General features: G+C 32.2%; 1 protein-coding gene across 6 annotated transcripts; it reads right to left on the bottom strand.

Annotated features, from left to right (window-relative positions):
* Nucleotides 1-27976, bottom strand: LOC106466216 (soma ferritin-like). 6 transcript variants are annotated; one of them, XM_022394176.1, is made up of 6 exons: nt 27949-27971; nt 24619-24734; nt 16884-17298; nt 12313-12459; nt 5312-5437; nt 1-614 (listed from the first exon to the last, which is right to left on the bottom strand). In XM_022394176.1, exons 3-6 carry the CDS (start codon nt 17223-17225, stop codon nt 465-467), a joined length of 765 nt encoding a protein of 254 aa, XP_022249884.1. In that variant the 5' UTR covers nt 17226-17298; nt 24619-24734; nt 27949-27971; the 3' UTR covers nt 1-464. The 6 variants fall into 6 exon arrangements, with proteins under 6 accessions (XP_022249884.1, XP_022249885.1, XP_022249883.1 ...); XM_022394177.1 differs by lacking the exon at nt 27949-27971 and adding an exon at nt 26683-27904; XM_022394175.1 differs by lacking the exon at nt 27949-27971 and adding an exon at nt 26677-27904.

The raw sequence follows: 27976 nt of genomic DNA on the forward strand, positions 1-27976 counted from the left end.
AACATTTTTACTATTATCTTATTTCAGAAACTATTAACAGTTTGTAAGTACTTTTTAAACAGGAACATAGGAAGTCTTTATCCACAATATGAAATTAGCTACTATCATATTGCTTACTGTAAATTCTGCACGTTCAACAAAGATGAAAAATGAAAGAACACATTATTTCTTAGTAACGTTATTATATCATGCCAAGTTCTAACACACCATTATAAAATACATTACTCGAGTTGCCTATGATGGAACATCACAGTTCTATGGTATGTGCTAATTCTGTATATTATTATCTATATCTACACACAAAAATAAGTTCTACTAGTTTGAGATTTTACAAAAGTCAGATCACTTGTTAACACTTGTATTCTTAATGGTCGTTTTAGAAACAAAGATAAACTTTAATTATAACCACAAAGCAACTAAAATTTGAATATCAATTTATATAGCTAAAAGCTGGATGAACAATCTTATTCATTACTATTGGTGTGCAAGCCATGCTTGTCATGTAGATATTTTCCAAGACCAATTCCCACACGTTTCAGGTTGGTGATATGTTTTGAGATTTCCATAATACTATCAACTTGCTCATGAAGATAGCTGCCCAAGTAGTCACATAACTGTTGTGAGAATAGAATTCTTAGAATACAAACATATATCACTCTATTTTGTAAAACTTAATATCTTAAATCAGATATAAAGTTATCACTAACTACTTGTTTCACATAGATACTCAGAGTACAGCAAAAAGTTAATTCACTTAACCTGTTCACTGCAGCTGGGACGTATATTTCCCAGTGCTCCCACCCCCTCACACTGCAGCTGGGACGTATATTTCCCATTGTCGACACTGTTTACACCTTCCTCTGCTGGGTCCAGGTTCATCATTTTGACTATTATCACTAGATGGAGAGCTAGCATCCTCTTGTCTCATTGACTCTTCATCATCACACATTTGAACACCACTTGACTCACTTTCACTATCTTCTAAGCTATCTGAGTCAGGCATATCAAGCATATTTACATAGTAATTAGGGTTACTACTTGCCATCTAGCAATGCAGGCATGGTCTTCACGCAGTTGTTGTACATTGTACTTAGGCATATTGTTGGTTACTGAAGGGCTGAGTGAAAAACATTGAGGGAAACCATTTATTGAAATTAGGTGGGATGCCAATAAATACTTTAACTCATTTTACTACCATACATTATGCACAGAAATTTTAAATGACAATGGGAAACATTTGTTCCAGTTGCAGTGTGAGAGCACTGAAAAATATACGTCCCAGCCACATTGAAAGGGTAAATGTATTACAAAAAATATTTTATTGGTTTTTAACCCTAAAGAAGATTACCATTTCTTTTAAGACAAAAAAGTTTTACTGGTAGTTGAAGACAACATCTGTACAAGAAAATGCTGATGTGTCTGGAACAAATAAATAAAATAATAGAAAAACTATCCAAAAATGATTTGGGACATTACAAATAAATACGAAAAAAAGTTAAACAGTTTTGTATCTTTTTACAGTTTTTGTATTTAAAATTGGAAGTCTACCTGTTTATTGATAAATTATTATATTTACAAAGATGGTTAAGGAAAGTTTTTTGTAAATAAATATTACTGAAATTAAGACTAGAATGAAACAGAAAACATACTAAATGTTTTGATAAAACAATTAAGCAGTTCTAGTATAAAATTTAAACTAACTAAATCTCATTAGTTGCATCAGGAAGTCCCACAAAAACTGTAGTAAATGCTTGAGAATTAGTAGATTACAACACGGTTTCAAGATTAGCTGTTACTGTTCAAGTTTTTGAAGTAACCCTGATTTATGCAGTACACAGAGGTTTGAGTAAGTTATATTAAAACAATTTTGAATATCCATATCAGCAAGTCACATGATAACCACATCCAATATACAATAACAATGGAATAGAATGTATCAGAACTACATTTAGACATTGTCATTTTGTAATTAGTGTGATGCCATCAGAAATAGCCCATTTTGATGCAAAATATTCATACAATGATATAATAAAAATGTGTTCAGATTGGTGATTTAGAATTTGCAAGACAAGAATTTCCTTTGAACTCAATAGCATTAAAAAACAAAAGAATATGGGTCAAATTTGGCACAAGGACAATCCAAAAAGACAACACAACAAGTAATATCCCTGCTATGGTAAGCAAAGTAAGACACTTTGTAACAAGAGAGAATCCAAGAGTACATGTTCCAGACAACATAACCAAGAAAGATCTTTGTCTGGAAAGATGGCAACAGAATCGTGGTTCACTAAGATAAGGTTAATAGTCATATTTTCTGTTCAACTGTCACATACCTCACGCAGCTGGGGAATGACATACTGGTCAAATTACCAGACACAGTGTCTATGGATTTCTTTGTGAATGGACAGATGAAACAGGCACTGAGAATCCATTATCTTTATATACTAGTTTGTTTAAGGAAAACAATAAGTGAGTAATGTTGTGTTTTTGACAAGAAAGCCTTAGTCCAGAACCCTTTACAATGGAAACTACACTACAAGAATATTGTCAATATTCATGGATATCAGATAGAGTATGACCTGACGTGTGACATGTACTGTAACTATGAGGCTACAAAATCATTTGAATACAGTATAAAAAATACAGATTACTAAAAATTGTAATTAAAACAATATATTATACAAATTATTATACTGTAGATTTATACTTCATAAAGTTGCAAAACTATAGTTAAACTAGCGATAACTTCTGATCACAGCAAGCTACCTATACAGGTCAGAACAAACAACTAACCTAGTGATAATGTAGCTAATTTAATGTATTGTTCTAACTGTGACATAAAACAAAACTTTAGAGTGATTAGGATGCAATGATGATTTAGCTGGTTAACTTTCCTGTTACCATTATTTATGACTATTAAATATTAAAATACTTGATATGAATCTTTTCTGTTGTGACTATATATTTCTTTACACAGTTGGAAATGTAGACAGAGTTTGAAACTGAAATTAGATTTTAAAAATCTGTTTGTGAAGAAAATACATATACAAATTGTGATGTTTGACATGTGATTTGGTTTAACCCTGTGGTATACAAGCATACCATGCATTTTTCAACCTTCATATTCCAGTATAGTATTGTTATGTATCTGCTTGTTTGTTTGTTTCCAGTAGAAATTCTTTCTGAGGATCTTCAGCAATACAAGTCTTTTCTTGATTAAACAAGTTTATTCTTCCTCGATACAAACTTTTAGTACACAGTAGTTCTACAATCAGTACGCTTCTCGTCACTTTAAACCTAACAACTTTTATAATACACGCTATAAATCACAACGATTCACAATTTTGATAACTTCGCTCTCGGTGAGTGCAAAACACACACTTTATTCCCCCACTGGCTTTCTCTGTTAGGCTTATATACTAACGAAGAGGGCATCTTGAACACACTCGGACTTCCCTGATCGTTCGAGAAACTCATCAGCATCACGTGACTTCCGCTGTCGTAACAGTACTTTCTTTAAAGAGTTAGTTATTCTGGTATGTGCAGCTTTCGCATAACATTTGGTCAATAAAGTTAAGTTTATTTCCTTCTAACCACCTTTATTTTTTGTCAGTCTCTTAAGGTAACAAGTGGTTTATCGATGGGTGGTATGATTTTAATGCTGTATGTTGTGTAAGGATGTTGACAGAAGTATCTCCCAATGGAAGGTTAACTGTTGCCTTGAGATTATGACCTCCTTTAAGTTTAAATTAGAATGACCAGTTGCGTGGTTAGCCCTAGTCAATAAGTAATGTTAAATTTAAAGTCTGGTATACAATCTCCAATGGTAGTTTTGAGAGAAAACAGCTTACTATCCAGTTAAAGCTACTGTCCAGTGCCCTAAGCAAGTATACATACTGTGTTTATATTCATAATTTTAAAAAAGATTGCTCCTTTGTATGTTACATTGTGTCCTGTCTCTCTATTTCTTTTCCACATACTCAGTCAGAGGTATTTAGAACTACTCTGTGATAGATATTTTGCTCAATCTCTTGTTATTCAGTGGACCTGTCCCATTGTTCTAAGAATAATCAGCTTGATCTGAATATACCACAACCCACTAGATAGAAATAAGCTCCATTTTAGCATTATTAATTCTCTTTTTTTTTCCTACTAATTTTCTATCTTTAAAGAGCTGCACACATATCATAATGTTTGATTGTTTAAGTCACTAGTAGAGGGAAATATTGTGAGCTATGTTTAATCTAGCACTGATGACTGGTAGAGGGATATCTCATAAGTTTGTGCAATCTGAAAATAAGACATATTCAGGATATGTCACAAGATGAAAAGTCACGCAGAGAAAGCTTGGTACAATAATCAGGGGTCAAAATAAAAGGTCACATGGTGATAGATGCAAGTAAAAGTTACCGGGAGTAGAAAATTTTACTAACTTATTTCCATAATGAATAAAAGTTTAGAAGTAATACAATACCAAAACTAATCATGTGACTTGGTCATAATCAGGAAGCAATATTACATTTAGCACTGATAATTTTTGTGAGCTATATTTTGCATTCTGAAATATTTTATTCCAACACAAGATTGTTTTATAGTGTGAAAGATGGTTGTAACAGTATAACGAACACAAACTGCTATGCATGTTCTGCCAGCAAAATAACAAAACCATTTATATATAGATTAGAAAATATTTTGATATGTTAAAACATACACACACTCTTCACACATAATTATAAAAAACAAAGGAGATGAAATGCATAAAATGAATTATAAGCTTTTACAACTTGTACTTTCAATGCACATATACATGATTATAAATATGTAACAGTCATTCAATATACTGTTACGACAGCAGAAGTCAAGTGATGCTGGTAACACGTGATGAGTTTCTAGAGGGATCATGAAGGCTCGAGTGTTTGCCAGACACCCTCTATTTTAATATATAAGCCCGGTAAATAAAGCGGAGAGAATGATTGCAGATAGAAAGATAGAGACAGATAATTGAGTCAAGTGAGTGGTATTGACCGTAAGTAAAGTGCGTGAATCATTGTGAATTATAGTGTGTGTTTAAGTTAATGTGACTGTGGAGATTAAGTGTATTACAAAGTTTGTAACGAGAAATAATAAACTAGTTTTAGTTAAGAAAGGACCTGTATCACTGAAGTTTCTCGGAAAGAATTTTTATGGGAAATTAACAAATGAACAGAGACGTAACAATACGTTTTGTGTTCAATTAATGTCAGTGCTCATATCTTCTATGTTCCTGAGATTTGGGACCTTCTTCAATAAAGAACTAAAAACAACTTCTTACCTGTACATCTCCATGGCTATCGGCTAAAGTGTGCAACTCTAGCAAAGACTGATTAACAGACTTTTCCATTTCTAGAGCTGCCTCCATTGCCTCCAATCCACCGAGCCAGTTGTTTTTTACTGGACCCTGATATAATGAAAATATCAGTATTTATAAGACAATGAAATAGCTACCTCTAATTACAAAATAGATGTCTAACAAGGAACTATTGAAAATTCTCACACAGCTTACTCAACAAATAAACCACAGCAGTAAAAATGAGCCATGTAGCCCTTTGGATAATTTAAGACACATTATTTAGTCACATCTTTAGTAAATAAAACAGTCTTCTAAAGTTCACCTAAGGTCACATCTCAAGCTCTTCTTTTTAATCACTTGGTTTGCACCATAGTTCAAGTAGTTACACTGAGATACTTCGTGCATCAAGTATAAAAACCAGGAGGTCATATCAACTGCATTTCACACAACAAGTAGCACATACTTCATAGTTCAAAATAAGCCATATAGCAAGCACAAAGAGGCCAGGTATAGAATTATGCTGTCTACCTCGCAGGTATAAACATGCATGATACATTTTAAACTTTATGAAGTATTAAGCTGTATGCTTCATAACAAAAATGAAAAAAATATATGCTCTATATTATAACATGACCCAGCATTAAAATTTTGATTTCTCCATGTAGAAATATTGCAGGCTGCTAGTTTCATACAGGAATTAAAAAGCATAAACAAAGACTGGGATATCATGTCTTATCTAGAAAACTAAAATAGCTAAGTATAATTATGAACATTTCTTTCTGCAACTAAACTCCAATTAGCTCAGAGTTAACTCAGTTAAAGCTAACATAACTGCACAGAGAGAAACTTGAAAGTGTAGCACATCCTATAGCTCACACAGGATTCATAGACTTTACAAAAGAAAGTTCCAGGTCTCCTTCCAGGACCCATACTCAAACTTCCAGTAATTAGTGCTTATCAAACATGCCAACTAAAAGAAACTGCAACCGTCTTGGGAGGCACAAAATTCACAACAAGGATTTATTTGTTTAATTTTTTCAAATTAACCCAATCACTTCACGGGGAATTTTTTAATGAAACTGAAATTTCAGGATCTTTCCAAGATTGACTTAAAGCAAGCCATTTTCTATAATTTCAATTCTGAAATCCCTAGAGCTCATTTTCCATGACTTTCCAAATTGGAATAAATTTTATAAACTCTGACTTTTCTTTCTAAGGTTTTGAGGCTCAAGAGTGAATCACAAAATGATTAACAGAGTAACTTTCTTCTCCGTAACAGAATACAGGAATTTTCTCCATTAGTATAAGTAACGGATACTTCATGATACACATCAGTAACAAAATAATGCTTGAGTTACAGTGATAAATAACATTTGATATTGCATCGCAAGCTTGGTACTGAACTACAAGGTTCATCAGTAATGGCTATAAGAAGCATTCATTTAAATTGAAACCCATATCGTACATATGTATAGAGTGATTAAAACACTATCAATCTCATTGTGACATTGATATATATAATATCACAATGACATTGATATATATACACTGTAACTAAAGTACTACCAGTCTCAATATGATATTAAACCTTTCACCTACTACTGAACCACATTTTGACTACATAAACAACACACACATTAAGACTTAACTGATAATCAAACATATTGTACCATGAACTGGACCTCCCTTGAACTTTGACTTTGAGATTAAACAATTTTCGGAATACTAAGTATATTTATTGTTAACTGACAATATTCTGTAAATACCAATATAAATCACCCTTCAACTGAGACACAGTGTGTTGCAACCCAAACAGCTAAATAAGCTCTAGCGTGAGTGATAAACCTTATTGGAAACTCACGAAATACACAAGAAAGAAGTACACATAATTGAAATGCTTTTATGCATATTATTCCTGGAAATACATACTGAACAAGTACAGAAGGATGTCTTCAAAATTAGTATCCATCTTAGTCATGATGTGACATCATGACTAATATCTAATTGATTATGGTTCATCAATTTACACCATAATGCTCTAGTTGTGATATTATTAAGATTACCAGATATCCCAGGAAAACTGGCATCATCCCAATTTGTAGCATTTTTTGCCTCAATCAGAAACAATAAAAGTGTTACATATTAAACTGTCCCACTTTTTCTGTGCCTAAATGTGAGTTTGATATGTATGAATAGCCATTATATATGGCTTCTTTAAATTTTACTTTGAGAATCAATTGACAAAGACAGATCACATGATATAATGTTCCATTCCTCTCTGCTACATTTTTTAACCTAATCTGTCACTGGACAGGAATTGAAATTTGAAGACTTACCCAGTCATGAAAATGAAAAAGCAATATTTTTCTTTTTGAGTAGGTTAAAAACAATTTAAATTTGTTTTTATTCATTGTAAATAAGAAAGCTTTTAACAAATTTTGTTTGTCTAGGGTTTTAAAATTTGATGCAACAAACATCAGGTAGCTTAGAAAATGGTAAAAATGTGTTATTGTAATTTAAACTGTTTCATAGTTGTTATAGTACCACTCTGTGTGGAAAACAAAAAGTCCCAGTTTTTCAGTACAAAAATGTGGTAACCTAATGTCACCTATTACCTAATGAATTATGGTACACCAACTTAAGACATTCTACACTGTAATGCTCAAGTTGTGACAACATGCCTTTTATCTAATGGATTATGGTTCACCAACTTAATATATTCTACACTGTAATGCTCAAGTTGTGACAACATGCCTTTTATCTAATGGATTATGGTTCACCAACTTAAGACATTCTGCACTGTAATGCTCAAGTTGTGACAACATGCCTTTTATCTAATGGATTATGGTTCACCAACTTAATACATTCTACACTGTAATGCTCAAGTTGTGACAACATGCCTTTTATCTAATGGATTATGGTTCACCAACTTAAGACATTCTACACTGTTATGCTCAAGTTGTGACAACATGCCTTTTATCTAATGGATTATGGTTCACCAACTTAAGACATTCTACACTGTTATGCTCAAGTTGTGACAACATGCCTTTTATCTAATGGATTATGGTTCACCAACTTAAGACATTCTACACTACAATGCTCAAGTTGTGACAACATGCCTTTTATCTAATGGATTATGGTTCACCAACTTAAGACATTCTACACTACAATGCTCTAATTATTAAGATACATTATATATTTTGTATAATGGTATGTATGATGACTGCAATTTTTACAAAATAGACTCATTGATTTTGAATAATATAAAAGAACATACAGTAAAAGTTTATCTCATCAATCTGGACAGCTGTAAAAGTTTTACTTTGGAAATATTGTAAGTATATTACATGAATAACATGTCAAAACTTTTACTGACTACAGCTTTTTACTTACATTATACAGCATTTAACAAATTTAAATCATGTGCAATTTTTAATTTACACTTGTTTTACCAAATTATCCAACATCTGTAGTTGAATAGCTAAAATAATGGAGCCTATTTAATGGTTTGGCTTCTCATTTCATGTTTCATGTACATGTTATCATGCTTTACCTATTTGACCTCATAATAGCCTATTTATTATGATGAAATACAGTTATCTTAAAAACAAATATGTGGGCTACTAGTAAAAAAACTGTTCAACTTGGTCTACTTTTTAAATTTTTATGACAAATTTGTTTATTCTTAAGTGCAAAGTTATACAACAGGTTTTATGTGCTGTGCCCACCACAAGTCTCAAAACCCAGTTTTTAGTATTTTTATGATGAAATATATTTGTTTCATTCCAATGCTCTTAAGCTGCGAAGTTATACAGAATGTTCTTTATTTAAAATTAATCATTTCGATTTATACTTAACAGTTCAACTCTCATTTCTTTTAACTCCATCAAACTATTCACAACAACTCATTTACTATCAACTTCTTCAAAACACTTTCTCATTTAACTGTTATATGGAAATCTACGATAAAAACCGAAATTCTTAAAATTGTGTCAGCGTTTCTCATATCAAATACTTAGTATAAAATTAAACTATGTATGGTACTCCACAATTCAAATACCCCTTGACATGCTCTTCAACATCATTAAAGAACCACATATACTACAATGCTCCATAGACTAAACCCCTAAAGCCTACTTCAATGTTCAAAATGACTCCCAAGATATGTTTCAAATACCACACATGACATACTCTTTAAGCATCATGTCGTCTGCCACAGTTCATACACAACCACATGCAATACTCTACAAATCAAATAAACCTCTAAAACCTATTTCAATGTCCAGAATGACTTCAAAGACATGTTCAAAATTTAAATAAAAAGCTACATGGGTTATTTTTACTTAAAAAAAAAACATGTATAACATGCTTTACACAAAGTAAAATTATCCAGTCTTTCTCAAATTTAAAAAGACAGTAGGGTCATAAAGAGTCTCACAGTGCTAATATACTTGTATCATCTAATGCACTTGTGCTACACTTTAATTTTGGATTAAATTTTGCAACACCTACTTACAACATTGAAAAGTAGAAGGATCATCAAGAAACAATGCCATAACTGTATTTTTTCTAAGGCTGCTCTCTTATATCCAGCTCTTAATAATAATAAGAAAATTCTAATTAACAGAACATGAAAGAAATGAAATTACTCCAAAAGTCTGATGTTTCACCTTCTCACAAAGCAGATCAAGTTTAAGTTTGATCAAAACTTAAATTCATAAAATGTAACATTCTTTTAATGAGTGCTAAAAAGATTCATTTTAAAAGCAGAACACAGTTAATTTGTCAGATTAAAACATGCATAATCCATACACGGTAAACAGAAAATTTATAAAATTTACATTAATGTTGTTAGATGAAGCTTTCTATTACAGACTTTAGGTAAACATGTCATTGTTTTTTTTAGTAGAAAACTTAACATTTTGAAGTTGGAAACTTGTTTTTCCTGGATAAACAGCATTTGCTGATTAAAGATGTCTTTAGTTTAACTGTAGCTTTTATTAGGTATTTAATATAATAAAGTATACATTTCACATTACATAATACAGCTTTCGTAGGGTATTACACCACAGTTAATCGATAACCAATTATAATAGTGGACTTTCACTTACAAAATATTTTATGCTGCAAATAAAAATCATGGCAATCTGTTTGGTAATGTAAAATGACCAACATATATTGCTATTCCTATCAAGTACAATTATATAGTGTTTCACAGTGATAACATAAAATATTTTATGTTGCAAGTAAAAATCAGTGTCTGTTTGGTAATGTAAAATGACCAACATAACTTGCTATTCCTTTTAACCAGAATCATATGGTGTAAATCAAAGCTAATTAAGGTTTGTATAACATGCTTAATACATGTGATTATTACGAACATTCAAAAAGAGCCACGTGACATGCCATTTCAAGTTGTATCATCTTGTCTTCTGTACAGTTCAAAAAGATGCATGTGTTTCATACTTGAAGCTATATCACGTGGTTTGTGTTTTAGTTCTAAAAGAGACACACGTTTCATACTTCAAGTTGTATCATGCTTTCTTCTATGTAGTTCAAAAAGATATGCATGTCTTTCAAAATTCAAGCTGTATCATGCAGCCATATGCAGACTTATATCCCTTCCATAACTCAAATCAGTCACATATACGTTCCTTGCAAAATTTACTATTAGTTTCATATTTCAAAAGTGTTTGGTAAAGTATTTTATGCATCTCAAATATATCCAGAACTCAATAAAAAATATTTAGAGATAAAAAAAATTCTCTTGTACATGCATAATGAAGAAGACCCCTTTCTCTACAGCTCATCTTTTACACAAATAATCTGTTTGATAATATACGATTTGTTAGTGGAAAGGTATGGAAACAAAAGAATTCAGTTTATAATAGTTCTTTGTGCAAACTAACAATCAAATCTTGATATATAAATACAAAATTAAATTGGACTAAGATGTTAATATTTTAAAGCATTAATCATAATCTTGACTCAATTACACTGACATGCACATATAATTGTCACATAGACAGCTTATAAAATGCAAAAAAAAAATTGGGTTGAAATATGTTACTTCTGATGAACTCTTTCCTTATCAGATTCAGAAAATCTTTTGTAGAGTTAAACTGAATTCTCTTGTTTTGGCTTAATTGTGAAAAAGAAAGAGACTGAACACAATGTAAAGCACACTGAAAACAATAGATATTCAAAAAAACAAAAAACAATCAAAACTACGACTGTGTAAATGAAGGATGGTACCTATACCGGAGCTTTCAGATACTTCTGTGAAGAACCGTTCCAGCCTGGGAAAACCTGGTATTATATACACAACTCTGAAACGTCTGTCTTCTATAGATGTGTGTGCTACCTATGCCACTGTTGGTCATTCCAACAGTAAAGCAACAAATGATATGTAACCCCAAGTAAAAAACATCATTGTTTAAAAAAAATAGATATGATACTGGTATAACTCAGTGAGAAATGGCGAATCAAGTGATAGATTAGGCTTCGTGTTTATTTACTTTTCAGTATTTTAATCAGTTTGTCTATCGACTAATTCAAAATAATACATTAACAGCATCAATGCTACCTATTTTCAAATATCTATATAAACAGAGATTGAGTATGGTGAGTAAAAGACAACTGAAACCACCACACATATATATATATATATAACATGTTCTACTTTATAGCAATCTTTCCCATGAGAAAGTACATGTGATACCATCCAGGAATGACCAGAAAAATAGGTAACTGGGCAAAAGGAACTTAGCCACTTCCTTGATGAATGTAATAATTTCAAAACTACATACACTTTTATGCATGAGAATATTGAAAATTATTAGGTGACCTTTAGAGTTAAATAGAGGGGGAATAAAATACCTAGCATGCCTGCATGCTATGCATAGAATACACCAACAGTACATTTGCACATATAAGACATGTATATTATGCTTTTCTTTCACTAAAATACTAAGAAAACAAACCTTAATATCTTTCAGTATTATTTGTCCTCCTCTTTTATTCTGATACTTCATCAAACTTTCAGCATGGTTTCGCTCCTCACTGCTCAACTTTTTGAAGTAGTTGTAGAATCCTTTTAATGCAACATCATCACGATCAAAATAGTAGGCCTGGGAAATCATTAGATCAATATACATGCTAAGTACAATAATAATATATATATATATATCCTTTTGACTGGGGATAAACATTTTATTCTTTTGATTTAAATAGGATGTAAATTTAATCTAAAAAAAAAAATTCAAAGACATATCACTACCATACCTATTGGTTATTATCCTGGATATTTATCAGAATACAGACATATCACTACCATAGCTTTTGGTTATTATCCTGGATATTTACTAGGATACAGACATATCACTACCATAGCTATTGGTTATTATCCTGGATATTTATCAGAATATAGATATATCACTACCATAGCTATTGGTTATTATCCTGGATATTTATCAGAATATAGATATATCACTAATATATCTATTGGTTATTATCCTGGATATTCATCAAAATACAGGCATATCACTACCATAGCTATTGGTTATTATCCTGGATATTTATCAGAATACAGACATATCACTACCATAGCTATTGGTTATTATTCTGGATATTTATCAGAATACAAACATTTTAGTTGATTTTATTGATTCCATTATCCTGTCCTTAATTTGGCTTATCTTTAAACAACCTCTGATATAAAGCAGTGACATGTGTTACACTTATACAGGGAAAATTCAATATAAGTCATTGGTATTTCCTGCCAAACCAAAGTACAAGGTCATGTTTTGTCTGTGTATTTCTCAGGGCTGGGAGAAGGGTATGATTGTTATGAGAACAGTTAGAATCTACTTGAATTTATTTTTTCAAAACAATTGTTAATTTCAAACATGTTATTTCTACCATACATGTAATTATTAGCTAAAATCTCCACATAAGCATGGACATTTTTAAAGAGGAATGTTTTTTATAACAATATTGAAGAAACAATATTTTTCCATAAATAACTTCAACCAATCTGTGGTTGTTAAAATTAAAAACAAGAATAAGCATAAAACATATTTCATATCTTAGACCAATCATAAAATATAAGAAATAGAACTATAACATCAGTAAATGCAAACACAACATGATGAAATGTAAAATTAATTGGAGTATACAAAAAACTGGATTTCCAACTGTCATTGGTACTGATTATGAATACAATATATATAAAATGTTTATTACAGTACATACATACAATCTACTAGATAGGCTACTGGATATAAAGCATCATATCAAATGTATTATACATGTTTAAAAAACTAATTACACATCAGCAGATATGGGTAAGTGCAAACAAGTGTATTATAATCCTCTACCTTTCAGACATTATGATTTTAAATTACAATCTAAATATGTTAAACAGAAAAGTATGAAAAAATAGTATAAATTTTTTGCAGAATTAATAAGTCATTTACCAGGATTTACCGAAATCCAACATTTAATCACGAGGCTAAAAGTAAACTACAATTAACCTTTACATGTATGTCGGTAAAAAAAATTTAAAAAGTTTGGTTTATTTATTATTAAACACAAAAATACAAAATGGAATGTCTGTGCTGTGCCCACCACAAGTACCAAAATCTGGTCTAACAAAGCACTGTTTAATGTCATGGCTAATCTGAAGCTTAGTAAGAGCTTCTCATAGAAATATATTTTTTAGTACAATAATGAGATGTGGAAACATGTTATAATGAGAGAGTAAATATCAATTTTCAGGCAACCAAACTTATTCTTGTGCATTTAAAAATTGTCTTTTTGCAACTCTAGGTCCCTTCTCCAAAATATGATAATCTCTCAATTCAAAGTTGAAACTGATGTGATCAGAGGTGCAGCACTGCTGCCCACCATGGAATTGGATAGCAGGGGCAATATGTGGGCATTAGCCCTACAACAATACAAAGAAGAAATGTAAAATATCTAAAATATTCAATCTGTTCAAAGTTAAAAAAAAAACATTCTCAAGAAAAAAATATTTGTTGTATTAATACTAGGTTGATTCATTGATGTCTCATAACTGTAATTAGTTTTACAAAGACCAGGTTTAGGGCTTGGGTAGGAAAAAGCATTAGGTCAACAGATGCAAGTAAAAACCCAGTAGTCAAGAAATGGTTAACCTTGATCTGAAAACAGGAAACAAGCAGCAGCATGCATTGAGTGAGGTGTTAGATCAAGAGTATTATTTGAAATGAATGAAAATCACATGATTTGCAAACATAAGGTTATTCATTATGAAGATATTTAGGGAGGGGTCTATGCTTGACTCCTACGACCAATACAAAAATTTACCGAAGTTAAGTAACAATTATTTTAGTGTAAAATGAGTAACAAAATTAAGTGCAATAAAAAATCATTCAATTCTTTTTTCACAAACATAGAAGGAAGAATGACTATCAAGAGGTAAATTAGTTAATACCAATAAAAGTTATATTTATTTTGAAGTATTTTACTTCAAAATATTTTGATCAGTGTTACTTCATCCAGTAAATGTAACTCTTACTGTTTGTTGCATTTTCAATCATGAGATAAAGCTTTTGAATTTCTTTGAAGTTCATCAAATCTTGCTGAGAGAAGTCAAAGTATTAACTCAATATGAAAGAAAAGCTCCTATAGAGTCTTTTGAATTACAAACATTTCTGCACCATTAGGTGAGACTGGTGTACAGCCATAAAAGAATCTTAAATAAAACAAAAAGAAAGAAAAGTTTTTACTTGAATGGATGGAAATAAGTGTCCAATTCTGTAAAATAAAACTCTAAAACACTGAGAAACTAAAAAGGGCTGAAAATAGCTGAATTATAAAAAGAAAAAAAAAGTGATAAGCATATGACAACAAACAGCAGTATGTTAAAATCCTGTATTGCAAGAAATATTTGGTTGAATATGGACTCAGATATAGGAAATGCAGAGGACCAATACTGCTGAGCTTGGTACATTCATTAGTAATTATGTCAACTTGCAGACAACATAAATGTTGACTATTAGAAAGAGGGAGGAAATAGATATTAAAAAAACAATTAGATCTGTGTTTGGGAAATAGCCAGAAAAATAGCTAATAGCTATAGTATAGCTAAGATATTACTTGAAAAAAATTTTAGGGTTCATCACATGCACATCACTCCTCTAAAATCATACAGCCTACAAAAAAACAGTGTTAGGCACAAGTTAAAAAATTCAAGTGAAATACTAACACATTTGAGTTAAAAATTATGCATTTCAAAAATCTGAAAAAATAGTAACAAAAATTGAAAATTTACACACAAGACAATTACAGATTTATAACTTTCATGCACTAAATATACCAAAAAATATATATCCAGTCAAACAGATAATCATTACTGAATTATATCTTGTTGTGCTTGTTTGAAATCGCTCCAAAAACAGTGATAACAACCTAAGACAGGCCGAAATTAAATATTTTACTTGTGTATATTTGTTTCTTCAAATACAACACTATGATGTAATCATCATTAGACTACACCTCTCTATCTATAGGAAGACAGCACATCCTCCACATACATAAGCTGAATAGTCAGGAATTTCTGAGAACCAAGTGTATGTGTTAGACATGCCATATGTAGCATTACAGCTTATATTTGCCAGATTGTTCTTGTGCAATGAAATTAACCATCTGTAGTCGTGTAATAGATTTAAATTATTCAAGTGAAGCCACATTTTAAAATACTCTTATCTATACTAATTATATTACACAATTTCAGCACTGGAGAAGACTAGCAAAGGAAGGAAAACATTTTATTTAATAAAAGACAGTGGCTTGTCATAAATTATGTATAAGCTGAGTATGATTCCAAATGAAATATCAGTGGATCTGATAAAGAATGTGGGCAAAAATATGAATTTAAATATATGAAGTCTTGTCCACCAACAATGAGCCACATGTACTAGAAGAACAAAGCAGTAAAAAAAAATGTATTATAGAAAGTTAAGATAACACTGGTAAAAATAAGCATAAAAGAATAGCCCAATAGCTATAATTTCAGTAATTAGTGCACAATAGTGAAAGCCAGTAACTATGAGACAATGCAAAAGTATGACCCTCTATTGCTATCATTTAGCCAAACTTCAGATATGTCGATTATACTTAAATTAGCAATATCAAAAAACTCAATTTACAAATTCTCCTACTAGAACCTATAGCCATGTTTGTAATTAGTACATGCATCTTTATTTAATAGTTAATCATATCCATCTCAACTAAATGGAGCTTCTCTTACCTCTGATTATATTTAATTTAAATAACTTCAATAAATCATTTAGAGCCTCTTTTTTTTCAGCTGGATTAAACCGCTGCCCATGTCTATTTGGAAAAAATTACCCAGCAGACATGTACATACTGGTATGCAAAAATTGACAAAATACCTTAAATAAAAAAAATAAATAAATAAATAAAGCTTCTAGTTTTTAATTATATATGCATTTTTAGTAGAACAACTACAAAGGAATAAATCTTTTTTACTTAAAATATTTATACACACCATTGATAGGTATGTATGAGAAGCTTGGAGCTCCAAATTTATCTGTTTATTGACAGCTTCTTCACATTCCTTGTGGTAGTTTTGTCGAATTCGACTTCCAAGGTCTTCAACATGACCATGAGAACAAAAGTTAGCAGTGTGTACTCCTTGTAATATATCGTTGTTCAAGACTTTGAAGTTTATGTAACTTGCTTTAAAACAATGAGCATGGGTTAAGCTACCCAAATAAAATGTCTTTATGTTAATTCTTGCTGTTGTTGTTACTAATGGTCTTATGGTATTCCACGTATGATTGGCATTTGCTAGTTTGCGAGACAGTAAACCAAATCTGATGCTTGACATATTTCAAGAATAACACCACAGACAGACAGTGTCTTCTAATCTTCTTCAATGATTTTAAAGACAAGAGCAGTTTCTGAAAAAAACAACAATAAAAAACAAAATGTACTAAAATATGTAACATAACAATTTTAACCCATTCACTGCGGCTGGGACTTATATTTCCCAGTGCTCCCACCTCCTCACACTGCAACTGGAACAAATGTTTCTCATTGTCAATGTGGTTAACGCCTTCCGCTGCTGGGTCCAGGTTCATCATCTTGTCTATCATCATTAGATGGACAGCTAGCATCCTCTTGTCTCATTGCCTCTTCATCATCACGCACTTGAACACCACTTGACCCACTTTCATTATCTTCTAAGCTAACCGAGTCAAGCACATCAAGCATACTTATATAGTAATTACAGTTACTACTTGCTGCTCTAGCAATGCAAGCATGGTCGGCATGCAGTTGTTGTACATTCTGCTGAGGCATCTTGTTGGTTACTGATGGGCCGAGTGGAAAACATTGAAGGAAACCATTAGGTGTGATGCCAATAAATACTTTCCAACTCATTTTACTCCCATATTTTATGCACGGCAATTTTGAATAACAATAGGAAACATTTGTCGCAGTGTGAAGGGTGGGAGCGTTGGGAAATATATGACCTAGCTGCAGTGAAAGGGTTAAAGATTAGACACAATGTTTATCTTAGCATCTATAACAATGTCACTTTACATTTTTAATAGTCAAAAATATATACCATTGAATGCTCATTGACTATTCTATCCTATATTAATTCATGTTGTGTTGAATTTTTTACTTCGTTTATTCAAACTCCTTCAACTTGGCAGATGGACTTAGGATGACCCCAGGGAGTCCTTAACTATGTGGCATAACCTCCCTACTAAAGGGGCCTAAAATGCCCCCAGAAAGTTGCCCAGGCATGATGCAATCTAGGAGTAGATTTTCAGGCATGAGAGTTTTTATTTCTGGGCCCCCCTTTGGATCCTAGGACACTATTTATATTTTTGAAACAGTGTTCCTACCTAACTAAGTCAGTGAGAACAGACTTTGCACTTGTGCACAAGTATCACGGCCAAGTGTCCTAATGGTTTTTTTGGTCATGGACCTCTCTTAGGGCAGCTTTTGGGATAACAAGGAGAGAAAATATGCACCTAGGCATGACAGTAGGTTCTCTGGGTTGCTTAACCTAAATCTGTCATTGGATTTTGTGTTTATGGTCCCCAAAGAATCCTGGGGGTGCCAAGTTTAAAAATGTATTCATACCTCATTCATAAGCTACCAGGACCAAATGTGACAAACATGCTGAGGTACCATGGGCAGATGTTCTAACAGGGTTTGTTTTTGGGTACGAACCTCTGTTGTGATAGCTATAGAAGTAATTGGGAATAATGGAGGAGCTTGACCAGTACATTGAGGCCTCTGTGAATCATGAGGGGACCTTTGAACCCTGCAATGGAGTATGCACATTTTATACTAGTCATATCAAAAATACCAAGTAAACAATTATAAGGAACAAGAACAACAAGAGTCAGCTATTCATTCAGCATACAATATCACTAATCAATCTGTTGGTGAGTTGAGTAGTAAGAATTGAGTAAGGAATACTGTTTGTAATTCTTCTTCACACTAATGATTTCAGTGAATGGTAGATAGGTTGTACAATAATTCAACCAGACACAAAGAACTACTCTGACACTATAAGATTAGAAACAGCTATTATTTTTTCTACAGGTTAGGTAACAACAATAAAATTCAATGTGTGAGACTTTAATGTGGAATTACCAAGAATATGTACATATTAGCTAGTAAACTGGTTTAATTTGGACAGATTTTAAAGATAAGGTACATATGTTTAACAATGGGGTTAAGTAGAAAAAATGTTTGGAGAAGTACTGAATTACTTTTATTAATAACTGTTTAAACTTATGTTTATGTATGGATGAGAGAAAATTTCTGAAATGTCATAGATTTTAGTGGATATGAAATAGACTAGTTAGTCCTACTGAAAGAGAAACGAAAGCTTAATTGGTTTCATAGTAATATTAGCTGTAAAACTGTAACCATACATAGTAGTTAATACTGTGCATGTACATGCCATTGGTAATATTGAGTCTTAGTCAAATGAAAATTACAAGTGTTACTTTAGAAGGGTTCAAAACCCTTCTAAAAAAATGCTAATAACGGAGAAGAAAGGCTAATTTTTTACAAATGAGTTGAAACTTAACAAGTGATATTGTTGACACAGGGAAAAATGTTGAGCATTTTGGTTAGTATCCTTAAAATAGAAGAGAAAAATATTCTTAATGGTATTTCATTAAGCCATATGATTAAGTTAGTAACACAGACAGAAATATCTGCATGTTCAAGCAGATAAATTATGTTGCTACTAGAAAAAAAATGTATAATCATGGAAGAAGTAGAATGTGTAAAAATACCTAGCTCACATGGATATAAAATGTTTGTAAATGGAGGGAGGTGAGCTTCATTGAAATGAACCACAGTTAAGAAAGTTTTGTTATCGCTAAGATGGATTGTGGAAGTCTCTCAAAACATCAAATTTGACCTGTGGGTTTTAAGCTTATATTAACTGCAAAAAGTGTCAAGGATATTATAAGCTTCAGTGGTAGTTAGCATTGTATGTATGTATATATATGCCATTGGAATTACCAAGTATTGGTCAAATAAATATTATGAATGTATTATCTGAGATTTTTCTCAGGACACTGTTCTATTAAATGGCCACTTGATTGGAATGATGACACTGCTGAGTTACAGTGCAACAGAAATAGTTTACAAATAAGAGGTAAACTTTAGGGAAATTGGCTGGGTTAGTCTGAAATCTTAATCTTGGTAGGATCATGCTATATATCCTTCAATCTAATTCTATAACTAGGAAAAAGATATATATATGTACTTAACAGTTGTGTGAAAGAGGGAACATGGCTTAAAGTGTTAAACAAGTGTTTTTAGTGACGATGATGAGGATGAAATTTCAAGATGATCAAATTCAAGTTTACTTTTCTACATATATATCCTGCAAAGTCGGTCTGAGGGAACTTTCAGGGTTCTTGATGCCCCAAGTCTCAGCAAAAGCATTGACCAACAGCTTTACTGCAACTGATGCTACAAGGTGTTATAGTGCAGATACCATAGCTTCAGAGGAGATATTGACTTTTAGGTCCATTTACCACGACTGCACCACCTCATTAGTAGTAGTTTGGCTCCCAAAGACACCAGGAACATGAGGGAAGGATTCTCTGCTTCAAATGTAGTTTACCTGGTTATAAGTTTATCAGTATTCTGTTGCATAAAAGAACTGTAGAGTGTATCATTATGACTAGTGCTGAAACAGATTCAAAAGGATCAACAGCAAGCTATAACTGCAGTTGCTCTGACTATTTTCAACTACTGGATCTGGTCACCAGTAAGGGTGGGTGCAACAGTAAGTTTGTGCCTAATGTTATGATAGGTGGTTCAGAGAACCATGGACTTGGAATCACATGGTACATTCCAATAATGATGCATGGATGTAAGGATGATATTCTAATGAATACTGGAGCTACCAAGACCCTACTCAATTTTGCTGCGTATGAAAGAAGCCATCATTTCAGGTAATTAGCACAAACTTCATTATTGGTAATGGTGACAAAGTAGACATGAGCATTGCCACCATCTGATGTAGTGATAGAACTGAAACACAAAAAGCAGGATGCAGTTTTTGAAATAGTTTTCTGTCTGACTAATACTGTTGATCTGAGCTAGTCTGTAATTATAGACATTTGGATTTACCAACTTCAGTGGAAATGGTCATCCGCCATTGTAACCCATTCTGAGAAAGACCACCAATGTGTGGTATTGAACTTGCAAGCCATCTAATGATCTCCCAACCTCTAAGGCACAAGATAATTCAAGCTTTTCATTATGTAAAAAACTGAAAAAACAACAGGGAGTGTTTCACATCATTTTATAATGTAATTATGCAGCTGCATATACATAAAGACACTGAATGATGAAGCAGACATGACACTGCCCAGAGGACAAACATGTCATTAAAGGAAATAAGCTTAGAGAGAGAATTGAAGGATCCTCTTTGATGGAAATGCTTAAGATATAGTTGGTCCTCCACCTGAAATTGAGATAGGTAATCAGTAAGTACCAATCTTTGTCAATTACATCACCACGTAGGACAAAATTTATTGTTGGTTAACATTTTAGCACAGTCCATCACTGATGTGTTAGTTGAACAATAGATGTTTCACAACATCTGGAGAGATTCACAAATATCAATATGCCAAGGTCAAAGCCAGTTCTGTCAAGTGTTGAATGTGGTGAAAATGTACAATTTACTGTATTATAAACTGTTAAGCACGTTTGCAAATTCTGGAATGAGAACCTACTTTATCTTATGGTGATCTACCACATCACTGTATATTCTCTGAATCTCCTGATGTTTAAACAAGAATTACAGTCCTCTGCACACTACAGACAAACTGCAGTGTCCACTGGAATAGAAGGAATGGCTGCATTCTGCAACAGTTGATAAACATGAATTTATGCAAAGTAAATAGGTAAGTTTGCTATGTAGTGAAAGAGATAATATAGCAACAAAGTATTGAAATAAAATATTTGAACCTGAAGACTGCATTTGGCTTTTGAACTTATGGCAACACATAATCAACTCAGTTCTGGGTGGAATGGTTTGTATCTTGTCCATTGACAGTCCAAAAAGGGGGATTATAACTCACAGTGAAAAATGAACATTGCAATTCTGTCAAATACAAATTAGCAACTTGCCTGAAGAAGAGTACTAACCCAAAATATTTTATATCAACTTTGCAGAAACGTAAGTATTTTCATTTATACTATCCTTTTGGTGATTGTTCCAACAACGTAATCTAAACCTATAGCTGATACTGGTCATGTGATGTGCATAAATGCACTGAACACATCAAAATACTTAAACTCTCTATTACTAATGCACCTCTTGAGGACAGGATGTTCCAAGAATTATAGGTGGATTGGCAGGTTAGCTCTAGTGATAAGTACTGTATTATATAATCTTAACTCAGCTTTGATTAGAAAGAGGTTGGTGGTACAAATCAGATTGCTTGGGAGGAGTTGGATGAGGAAACATCAGTAGAGGAACAGTCAGTTTGCTTTGATGAGTTCCAAGAATCTTACTGTGTATTTATTGTGACCAAGTTTGACTGTTTTACCAGCAGTTAGGATGGTCAGTTAACTAAAAATCAATGATTGACAGGTGTCATTCCTTACTTTTCAATCTAATGGGTAGAGTTTCGAGGTAAGATGCCATCATTATGATGAGTTATATCTTCTCAGTCATTGCACAATTTATAACAGTTGGTTGGTTGATATATCAACAGCTGAAATGGTGTTCCAATCTTTACTTTCTAAGCTATCAAGTGATATTTGGTAGCAAGATGTTGGGCTGATGCCTTGTTTACTCTATATGGTTGTGTTGTACAGCCATTTCTGCTGATAGATCATATATGATTACAGATATGCAGTTAGGATAAATGATGTGGTCAGAAGATATTCTAATAGAAGCAGACAATTGGTTTGGACTGTTGACAATGACTGATAAACCAACATGCTGAGAGAACTTTACAATCCTTGCTTTCCAAACCATGGGTTTTGGGTTGATTCTTAGTGGGTGTTTACCTGTAGAAGCTTCCTAAGCAAATTAGCACACTTGGGTGTGTGTGTGTTGATGTAACCTTGTCTTGCATCATTATACAAAATTGTGCACTCTTAACAAAGCATGAGAAGTTGATTTAACAGAATCTGTATTAATTTCCAGAATTTTGGTTGAATTTTCTTTTATTTCATATAATGCATTTTTGTGTGTCACAGATGGTAACAGGAAGCCATGGAGATACAGGTATTATGGTTAAAATAATTTTGTTGTTGCCCTTTGTATATCTAATACATTGGGCATTGTGTATAAGCACATATTTTGAAGTTGAGAATGAGAAATATGATGTGGATGAATGACCATGATAGGAAGAATTATTTATATTTAAAGGGGTCATACACACACTTAAAAACACAGATGTAGCATAACTTGCTTCCTGTTGAACACTAACATCCAATACTCCAGTATACATTAATTAATGTGTGGCATTGAAACAGATGTGTGTGTGTGTGTGTGTGTGTGTGTGTGTACAGGTGCAATTTTGCTTTTATGTACCACCCAGGAACAATGCAATCCAGTCATCAAAATTGTTTAGTTTTCATAACAAGGGTGTTAAAAGTTAATCATTTTAAAGGCAATAGTTATGACATGTTTGGTTGCATAACTAAGGTAAGAGTCGTGCATTGTATGTATGGTTCAATTATTGTAGTACTGTGGATGCCAAGTTACTTGAATCTTCTGTATTTTTCTCATTGCCTTAAGTGAGTGTTGTTACCTTACAGCAGTGCTTGCATAGTTTAGAGAAAGTCTGAGGCCTCAGCAAACAACATATAAACAAAAAAGTACAGAGATAATTAGACACATCTAGTAATAAATTAATGTAGTATTCCAAAAATTGTTTAATTAAGGAAGGCCCAGTTCAATCTACACTTTGATCAACATGTGCTATTGTGTGGCTATATAATGTGAAGAGCAGAATAATGTCCAATGACACTTTTTCTTCACTTCACCTGTCCTGTGTATGGGTATTGAGTTTTTGTGTTGATTACACAAATATAATCCTGGATATATTTGTGAAATCAACCTGACTTTTACTTATTCAAATCATACTCCATTTGCATTCCAACACAAATTAAATTGTGAAGTGTGAAAAGCCCACAAAACCTTCTGGGTTAGAAGCCTTTAGTCACTACTTGTAAATAAAGTGGCTTCATTTCAGCTACCAATACAAGGCTTGGACCGGAGTTTTACCCTCACTTCCATTAGCTCTCGAGCCCAATTTTAGGTAATCAGACAATTTGGAAGAACACCCAAGTAGGTAAAATGGCTGTACTTAATGACTAATAAATTCATTGCAAGGGCCAGCTTTATCACAAATATGGCTAATGTAGCAGTATGTGCACTATTCTATAGATGTTATGTGAATTGGATATTCATTAGACCTTAGGAGAAAAACATTTTTGTAGTAGAAGGAAGGGCACATTCAATTACTAATACTCTGAGTTGTATTATATAAAGTAGGTCCTGTCCACATAAATTTTTGTTTAGAAGATTAGTCATGAAATTATTGAACATTGTTTGTTGAACTTTTGATCTGACACTGGTTCAAATGAGATGATTTTAATCCTGACTTTTGATGTATATAGCCATAATTCTTGACTATATGAAGGTACAATCATCTTGCTTTATGGTTAGTAGATCACATAGATATTAATTACTTGAAACAGCTTGCCTTTAAATGAGGTAAATGCAACAAAGTTGGGAGAGTTCAACAGAAGGGCTGTATATAGGCAGATGGACATCTGATGATATGAATGGACCAGTTACAAAGGAATCCTTGTAAAAACACTGAAAGATTAAAAATAGACAAAGCATCAGGGTTAAACAAAGTTTTTTACAGGGTGTTAAAAATAGGTCAAAGATCAGATTTTTGAGACATTTTCTTGCATTTTTGATAGGTCAACAGATATCAGTCAGGGTCTGAACATTTGATATTTCCAAATATTGCTCATATTTTTAAAGGAAATGATAAGAGCTGCTCTGGAAATTACCAGTGGTGGTAATAAATACAAGGGTAAAAAAGATGATTGGAAAAAAGGACATAGAAAAAAAGACAAAAGAAAACAGACAAAGAAAATTACACAAACAGGTAAATATAGCTATCCAGAGAAAATAAATTGCAAGAAAGGATAAACAGAACAGTAGGATTTAATAACAAATGTTGAACAAAAAATGGGAAGCCTATAAGGAGAAGCAAAATACTTTTTGACTTTTTTACCTGTTTTTGTAATTGTCTTTTTTTTTTCTGATTGACATTTTTTCCTATTGTCTTTATTACCTAGATTCAAAAATTACAGGTCAGTTAGTCTTACTTCTGTAATTGGAAAAATTATAGCCTGATAAAAGAAGTTTACATAAACATTTAGCAAAATACAGCATTATAACTAAAAGAAAACACTGATTCACAAAAAGAGAAAACTTGTCTTATTAACTTTTTCTTTTGAGAATACTACATGCTATCTGGACAATGGGGATGGGTGTACAATTAGATTTTGTAAAAGCTTTTGATAAGGTGTCATACAAAAAATTAGTTAAAAAATTCACATGAGTAGAAGTTGGAGAAAAAAATGTACTTCTCAACTGGATTGTAAGTTGGTTGTATGGGACAAATCAAAAGGTTGTTATTAATATATCCCAGTTGAACCCAACCCTAGTTACTATTGCAGTGCCTCATAGGTCATTGCTTTGGCCTTTCTTTTTCTACTTTACATAAAATGATACTTATAAGGGCATAATTAGTATATTAATAATTTGTAAAGTTAAATTCTTACACTTATCTATTGTTAACTGTACTGAGGATATTGAGGTATTACAGAATGGCTTGGATTAATTAATAAGTTGGACAAATATTTGGCAAACAATCTTTACATCTCACACTTAATATAGATGAGAACCTACTCAACAGCATGTCTGAAGAAAATAGATCTTGTCATAATGGAAGTCACTCAAACTATTGAGGTAATGTTCAAATCTTGGGCACTGAGCTAATTACCCAAATATATTTCAAGGTTTTACATAAACTATATTACATTATAATCATGTTTTAATTATTTTGAGAAGTAGCTATTGTTTTGGGTGCAAGTCCCAAATCTTTTCCACAGCTAGCAACATCCCTAATTTTAGGGCAATTTAACAACTTCAGCTCAAAAGAAGTAGTTATCTTTCTTTCTATACAAATCATTAATTAGGCCCTATTTGGAATACTGTGTAATGTTTTGATTTCCTTATCTTAGAAGAATATTGATCTATTAGAGAGGGCTCAGAGGGATACTAGGATGATTCAGGGGATGCATGGACATTTATTGATGATAGGCTAAGATTTCTTTGTTGTTCTCTGTCTTTAGAATGAAGCATTCAAATTTATTAATGAAACTTGTAGGATTATGGCATCAAGTGTTTCCTTTGACTTTCAGTTCTGAGTAGGAATAGGCTAAGACTAATAAATTTAGGATTTATAAAGGTCAGGCATTGGCTGGAAATAAAGTCACAGAAAAAATGAGGCACAATTTTTTAATACCCAAATACAATGTAAAGTAATATAACAAAAAACATTTTTAAGTTAGTTATTTATTGAAATAATAGCATGATGCATATGTAACATTATATGAAAAGTACATGACACACACATTAGTAACACAACTTGCATAACTGTTGTACAAAGATTTATATATATATATATATATATAGATAGATAAAGTAAATGAAGAAAAAGGCTACTCGCCTGGCATACCACTACCTGAAGAACTTGGCTTTACATCTGACCTGAGGTACATGGTGCCTAATCTGACCTCACATGAAATTAGTCGGGATTATGATACTAGATGGGTCCTTTCACATTTCATGCATTATATACTGAATTTATTAACACATCATCTAATCTATGCATTTGTTCATTAAGATTCATAGTGTCATGCTTTTTGATCAAACAGCACTCTACATACAGTCTGTTAACTTCACAAATGTATTTATGTATAATACAGTCAAGTGCACTTTTCTGGCATATATGAGGGTAATCATCATGTGAATGAGTGGATTAATTGAAAAATTTAACTTCAACGAACTTAAAAGTTATAAACGTAAATTTTCAAATTGTGACTTTTCTCCTACATTTGGTCAGGCATGTCTCCAATTGAGCCAGTTTTAATTCTCCAATAGATTAATAAAGTTGTGTCACTATAAAACAAACTGCAATATGTGTGGTTTGTCATTATACACAAACCCTTTAAATTTTACTTTGAAAATCAACTGAATAAAAATGAAATGGTAGTGTTCCCTTTTTCTCTGCTGTTTTCACTGGAATTGGGATTTGAATCCTTACCCAGTGGCAAAAAATAATTAACTTTTTTCTTTTGAATAGGTTCCAAACAACTTGGGCGTTTTTAATTTATTTTTTTAACCAGGTAAGCTTTTATTTTTAATATTTTTTTTGTCTATGTTTTCAAAATGTGATGTAATAAACATATGATTTATCAAATGGTAAAAGTAAGTTACTGTAATTTAAACTGTTTCGTGGCTGTTCCAGCTTCCAGTGTCACTCGGTATGTGAAAAAAAATGTTCCAGTTTTTTACTCTGGAAAGCCTTATTAGGTCTGGGTTTAGTGATCAGTTTTCAACTTGTTGAGGGAGACGAGATAAATCAAAAGGATCAGAAAGCCTATCAACGTCATGTACTTCATTAAAATTATTCATTCCCCAAATTGCATTTAAATCTGCTGTATAATTCATAAACCTGTATTCTACAAGTAAAGTTATACTAAAGTTAACTAAACTTAAGTTATAATTTATAGGCAAACACTCGTGCAACAAAAACTAAAGGTTTACTAGAATTATTCAGTTTCACTGCATAGAAAATTACAAAACTGATGTTTCAAACTTCAGTTCAATTTCTTAAACAGAACTCAGAGAAAACTAATAGCGTTGACACCAAACCACTATTTCTCAGACCTTCTCTGTTAATGTTATAAATTTAACGCTTTTTTTTTTCATCTAAACTAAATCCTACCTGTACATCTTATCTGCTCTCGAAATGT

Source organism: Limulus polyphemus, unplaced genomic scaffold (genome assembly GCF_000517525.1).
Source record: "Limulus polyphemus unplaced genomic scaffold, Limulus_polyphemus-2.1.2 Scaffold2188, whole genome shotgun sequence".
Lineage (NCBI taxonomy): Eukaryota > Metazoa > Arthropoda > Merostomata > Xiphosura > Limulidae > Limulus > Limulus polyphemus.

What these genes read in the sequence shown, in the direction of transcription:
- LOC106466216 (XM_013926463.2), bottom strand. Translation starts at nt 17,225, where the DNA reads ATGTCAAGCATCAGATTTGGTTTACTGTCTCGCAAACTAGCAAATGCC. An exon ending in TAATACTGAAAGATATTAAG is followed by an intron (nt 5,438 to 12,312) that starts GTTTGTTTTCTT and finishes TCATTATATCAG; the next exon opens with GGTCCAGTAAAAAACAACTG. An exon ending in ATAGCCATGGAGATGTACAG is followed by an intron (nt 615 to 5,311) that starts GTAAGAAGTTGT and finishes TTCTCACAACAG; the next exon opens with TTATGTGACTACTTGGGCAG.